Raw genomic sequence first — 6,000 nt, forward strand, 5'->3', positions numbered from 1 at the left:
GAATTAGGGATGACAACTGACATTGGATGAAAGTCAGCCAGAGTGGTGTTGGCTTTACATGACTGTGATCACTTCTCACTACATTCTTTTTTTGTTTCAAGATAGTAAAGAATATGGTCACACTTACCGCAATGACCTGAAAGAAGAGATTCTGGTGCTCATGGCAAGGGATCAGCACCCACCAGAGGTAGGTCTACATTGACATTCATTTTGTTACTGTTATTAAAGTTCATTTTGTTACTGTTATTAAAATTATACATCTAGACATAACCCAGTACTTGCAGGATGTTTCTAAAATCATGTTTTAGAAAGCAAAGCAAGCAGCATGAAAATAGCTGTGTCTTGACAGTAGCAGCTTGCAGTTATTTTTTTCTTTGCTATCTAAAAGGAAAACCCATAGTGGATTTAAAAGAAGTGACTAATTATATTGTTTGCCCAGGGCAGTGTGTTTTTCCAGGTTTTTTTTCCTTTCACCTCTACTATTTGTGCTGTGATGTTTTGTTCTAATGAAAAATTCACTGCTCAACAGTTTAAATGGGCCAGTGGAGTCTCCTGAACTTCAATTATCGTAAAACCAATCCAGCAGCTCTGCTGACTCCTAGAATATCTCTCAGCTTCAGGTAGCATTTGCTGACTGTGCTGCAGATATCAAATCTACTTATGAAAGCCAAGATGCCAGACAGACCACTCCAGAATGGCCAGCCACCTCTCTGAACTGTATAGTTATCCTCCTTTTAAGGGCTGGGAGAACCCAGGAAGCCTGGTGAGTACCCTACCACAAGTGTAAATAAGAAGTATTTATACCTGGGTCTCAGAAAACACTTAATCTGATTAGTACAGGTTTTCTAATTTGCATGGTCTTCATTTTTACACAAATGAGTATCAAATGAGTTTTCTATGCAAGCTTTCAAATTTAGTAAGTCCAATGCAACATCATTGATAGGTTCTTGGAAACTGTGACATTTACATCAAAGAACTTACTAAGTTACTTGAGTAATGACTTGGGCCAAGAATTTTTTTTGCCCAGCAACATTGTAACAGAACTTTATTTTAGGACCTACTATATCAATGGAAAAGCAGACTTCTGGAAGAAAACCAATACACGATGTATTTAACAAACAGTATGGTTAAGTGGGCAAACAGACCTTTCTGTTTTCTGTATCTGGGCAAATAAGTCACTTATCTAACCCACTTAAATACAACAAAGTGACCAAAGAAACTTTTGAAATGTTTTAGATATTTAGTTATTGAATTATTTTACTTGTGGATGCTCTCCCTACATCCCAGCTTAAAATGTGTACTGGGACTTCAGGAAACTGGCATTTACCAGTATTTACTAAACATGGCCTTGAGTAGAATCAACTTTGATTTCAGTCAGCACTTTATTCACATACTGTTTGTGAATGGAGACTTTATGCATATTCATTTTTCTAAAAGCAGAGATATCAACTAAAGAATTATTTCATAGGTGTAGTGGTGACAATTAACTGTTTCTTCTGTTTTGTTTTGGATATAAATGTGTTTTACCTCTAAGAGCAGTGTGTGGAATATTTGTGCATAACTTATTCAGCACAGTAAAGGAACCTTATTTGAACATAGGATTATCAGTATAAAATGTAGCTTTTCACCATCTCTACAAAAAGTGAAGGCTTTGCTGCCTCAAATGGTCTTAGGAGTGTGAATCACACACATGAACTGCCATACTGCTAGTGACATAACATTTGATGCTCAAATGCATTAACTCAGGCTGGCGCACACTTGTTATGAATCAGGCTGTGATGATTGGCGCAGGGGTACGGACCTCAGCTGAATCATGGGAGCTGAATGTTTGTGTTTCTCCTTTATCCTGCATGTGGCAGGTTGATGGTGAGCACTTACATGAGACTGATGCCACAATCTGAGCCTGCTCTTCATACCGGAATTTTAGGACACAGGGATCGCATACTGGATTGTAACAGAGGAAAGGGAACATAATCTGTTGCATCCATCTCTTCACACTGCCGATAGGACATAGTCCCTACTTGGGAGGACTGAAAAAAATCGTCAATGAAAGGAACATACCCCAGCCAATCTCAAAACTAGGAACAAATTAAATTTGCCTGTGAAACTTGTGATATACGTGTATGAAGTTAGGGAGAGGGGATTGAAAGTACTGCAGGTGACTGATTAAAAATGGCGCTGGGAACCAATAAAGCTCACTGCTATGTGTCTTTAGGAATTTCCACTGCCGTTAGCAAGGACTCTTAGTCTCTCAATCTAGGCAAACAGCTGTGGTCACCCGATTGACTTATGTTTTATTGGTATTCATAATCTTTCTCCTACCTTGTCTTGTACAGGAAAATGTTGGGACTTTTCAGGAAGCATAATAAGATCCCTAGGTAAGTTGAAGCCTGTTAGGTGGTCTTAACTCTTCCTTCTTTTGTTTGGAATTTTTTCATCTATTTCACCCACAGCAGTTGGGTGCGTCTCTGATAGACAAGCAAATGGCAGTTGCTGCTACCGCCTGAAGCGTCCCAAGGCAAGCAATGCTTTTTCTGTTTTGCAACTGCAGTACATGTTAGATACATTGAATAGATCCTCAGTGGATGCATATTGAACCACTGTTCATTATCTCTTTGACCCTTTAAAATTAGACTTCCTATAACTTTACCTCCAAAGCTACTGTGGAGCACTTAAGACTGACCTTTATAAAATATTCTGCTTGTTACTCTTCTGAGGTGGGTTGAAGAGTTTAGGACTTACTATATCAATAGACATTTTACCATTCTTTTAACAGGAATGAGTTGCTGAAAGAGTTTATGGACAGTGCAAAAGCATCCAACAACCCTGCCCAGGCAATTGAGGTAGTGAAGCTGGCAGGTGCCTTCAGCTTACCAATTTGTGAGAGCCTGACAAAGAGAGTGATGGCAGACTTTGCATTGAGCCAGGAACAACAGTAAGTGGTTTCTGTCTGATGGAAAGATCAAAATGGAACTGATTATTTGTCCATACGCCCATTCAAATGTTTATAGATCTCCTATCCCTGGAATTTTCTCTTCCTTGGCAAAAAGTGAGGATGTATAAATTAAATGGTTATTTCTTTTGTCATTTAAGTCAGGGAGACCGATAGATTTGACTATTGGAAACTTTATTTGTTATTATTGTAGTTTAGTGCACCTGCAGTTTTCCACACCCAGACTGAATTGCATTGTAACCCTCTGGCTTTATTTTCCTTATAGGGAAGCCCTGGGAAATCTAACTGCATTGACCAGTGACAGCGATAGTGACAGTGACACCGACACCAGTGAAAGCAAATAAAGAGGGCAAATCAGGAGCAGTTGCCAGCCTAGCATAGTTACTGTAATCACACTTGTGAACTGAGATGGTAATATTTTACTATGACATAAAAACATGTCTTTGTTCATACCTGATACTCAGATTTTCTGAGTTCTCCACATCCTGTAAGTTCTCCATAGATGAACAAATGCAGCATACAGATTTGATTAAATCTGAAGTACAGTTGACACAACACTAAGTAAATTGGATCAGATTCCTAATTGGATACTTACCAAGACATCCTTCAAGGGTCACCATTAAACAGAAACAGCACCTACGTTTTCAGTTCTTTAGACACATACTGAATGTATAGGTCTGACTTCAGCATGAGCTCCGCATACCTACATTGGCTTCACACACTTTTGGGTATGGTTTCCCCTCGCCTGTTGTGGACTTAGCCTTTGTGGCCTATACTGTGATGTTGGTATTGCTCAGTCTTATGACGATTAAAGGAAGTTTATACAATTGTATCTCAATTTGTATTGGGTTAATAGTATGCCAATTTCAGGGAAATTTAGATGTGAAAAATTGTGCATCTTAGGGCCTCCCCGGTGGCGCAGTGGTTGAGCGCTGGGTTGCGAAGCTGCCCCCAGCCTCTGCAGCGCCGGTTCGATCCCCGGCTGCTCCCCGGCCACTGGAGGAGGATCCCACATGGCGCGCAGACCTCTCCTGCCGCCCGCTGCTCCCCTCAGCAGTGTACTTCGTCAGTCTGCCTGGTCTGCTCCCCGCTCTGGCTCTGGTGAATTCTCTCACCCTCCCGTGCTTCTGACTGTACCCAGTGCTTGTATAAATAAATAAATAAATCTTAAAAAAAAAATTAAAAAAATTGTGCATCTTAAAAGTAAACAATGGCAGGATAAAGATTGAATACTGTAATTAATATACATGTAAATACTGTAATTAATGTAGCCATTATTTTTATATAGATTGCCTTTGCCACACTTCCCCCTAGACTTGGGGCTTGCAAGAATGTTCCATTTCTCCCTTTCTGTGTATGTGCCGGCACCTTTTTTAATTGGGTTATACTTAAAAAAGCTCTTGTGATTACAAAAGGATTGAAATGTGTTCTCGCAATGACTGTGTTATTACTAAAAATCAACTTGATCAAGAATGTCTTTGGCATTTCTAGCTTACAATGACGAATTTTAGGCGGTATTAGAAGCAAACAGGAATTTGTGAGGTTTGCAGGAGCAGTCTCACAAAGGCCATCACAGGCTTCTTTGCTCCTATTTATCAGATTTCCTAAGGCTACCCCATGAGCTGTTCTCCACAGATGATCAGATTCATCCTTACTCTGTATGGTTTGACATAAGGATACTACACTAATGCATGTTATGTACATTTATGACCCTTTCTAGCCAGGACCCATCCATTCATATTCAGAATCCTGAGTATTGTTCATATTTTCTCCTAGAATGTTAGAAATTAAGACATCTAATGGAGGGACACAGGATGAAAACAGCCATTAGCTACTTAAGTATTTATGTACATTGTTCCATTAGCCCCTTGACATACCAAAGCAAATGAATGAAAACACAGGGCTGATTAGCCTTTAATCTTGGTTCACAGTTTCCAGTTAGACACCAGAAGCCTATGTTGAGCCCTTCAAACACCTGCTTCCTGGGCCATATGCAATACTCAAAAATGTAGGTACACCTCTCCCCACATCAAGTCCTAAGTGAATTTTCACATGTTTTGCAGCTATGGAGTTAATGAGGAGATAGTCCACCAGTAAGGACTTGTTTTATATCCCAACATCTCCATCCTTGAAAATGTTCCGTGTGTATTTTAAGAATATTTAGGTGTGTTTTTTTTTGAGGTAGAATATGACTTAAAAAGTCAATCAGGTCTAACGTGTCATTTAAGACCATTGTTTCGTTTTGTATAATCTAGCTGCTGATTAAAGCGGGGCGCTAAAATCCACTGTTAACTGTGTTGCTGTCAGTTTCTTTTTGGTCTGAACAAGGAATAAGAAAATCTGAGTAGGGCCTCCCTGGTGGGGCAGGGGTTAAAGACAGCGCTATCAAGCTATTGCCAGCCCCGGCCAGGTTGCTGACCCACATGGCGCAGCAGACCTCTCCTGTCTTGCCTGCTGCCCCCATCAGCAGTGTATTTCAGTAGATCCACCTGATCTGCTCCCCACTCTGTCTCTGGTAAATCCTCTCACCAACCCCCCACCTCTGGCTTATACCCCAGTTCTTGTATAAATAAATCTTTAAATAAAAAAAAAATCAGTAGACTGATTGCTAGTAGTGAATAGTCCCCAAATCACAGTCCAGATCAGACACTTTCATTGGTAAATTCCACCGAACAGCAAACCTTCAAAGATCTAAATGCCCTTTTTTTTTAAAAGATTTATTTTATTTATTTATTTATACAAGCACTGGGTACAGTCAGAAGCACGGGAGAGAGAGAGAATTCACCAGAGCCAGAGCAGGCAGAAGGACCGAAGTACACTGCTGAGGGGAGCAGCGAGCGGCAGAGGTCTGCGCGCCATGTAGGGCCCTCCTCCTGTGGCCGGGTAGCAGCCGGGGATTGAATCAGCGCTGCAGAGGCTGCGGGGAGCTTCGCAACCCAGCGCTCAACAGCTGCGCCACCGGGGAGGCCCCTAAATGCCCTCTTAAACTTCCAAATATTGAAGAGGAAGGAACATTTCCCAACTTACCTATTAAACCCACTACCCTG

The 6,000-nt window shown here is 40.8% G+C and overlaps 1 protein-coding gene and 1 non-coding gene across 3 annotated transcripts in view; both read left to right on the forward strand.

The window, feature by feature from the left end:
* PTCD3 (pentatricopeptide repeat domain 3) overlaps positions 1-5,675 on the forward strand; it is a 29,175-nt gene extending 23,500 nt beyond the window's left edge. Inside the window, exons 20-24 of one of the 2 annotated variants that reach the window (XM_037527762.2) lie at positions 102-187; positions 615-763; positions 2,337-2,378; positions 2,777-2,935; positions 3,219-5,674. In XM_037527762.2, coding sequence (XP_037383659.1) covers positions 102-187; positions 615-763; positions 2,337-2,378; positions 2,777-2,935; positions 3,219-3,297 — 515 coding nt within the window. In that variant the 3' untranslated portion in view covers positions 3,298-5,674. Of the gene's footprint in view, positions 1-101; positions 188-614; positions 764-2,336; positions 2,379-2,776; positions 2,936-3,218 lie in introns of both variants that reach the window. The other variant, XM_037527763.2, reaches the window with a different exon arrangement.
* Positions 1,770-1,906, forward strand: LOC119260043 (small nucleolar RNA SNORD94). Its single transcript, XR_005128682.1, has one exon. It is a non-coding gene; the product is annotated as a small nucleolar RNA SNORD94 (small nucleolar RNA).
* Positions 5,676-6,000: the final 325 nt, after the last annotated feature.

This window comes from Talpa occidentalis, unplaced genomic scaffold (genome assembly GCF_014898055.3).
Source record: "Talpa occidentalis isolate TD23 unplaced genomic scaffold, MPIMG_talOcc4v2.1 talOcc4.5, whole genome shotgun sequence".
Classification (NCBI taxonomy): Eukaryota; Metazoa; Chordata; class Mammalia; order Eulipotyphla; family Talpidae; genus Talpa; species Talpa occidentalis.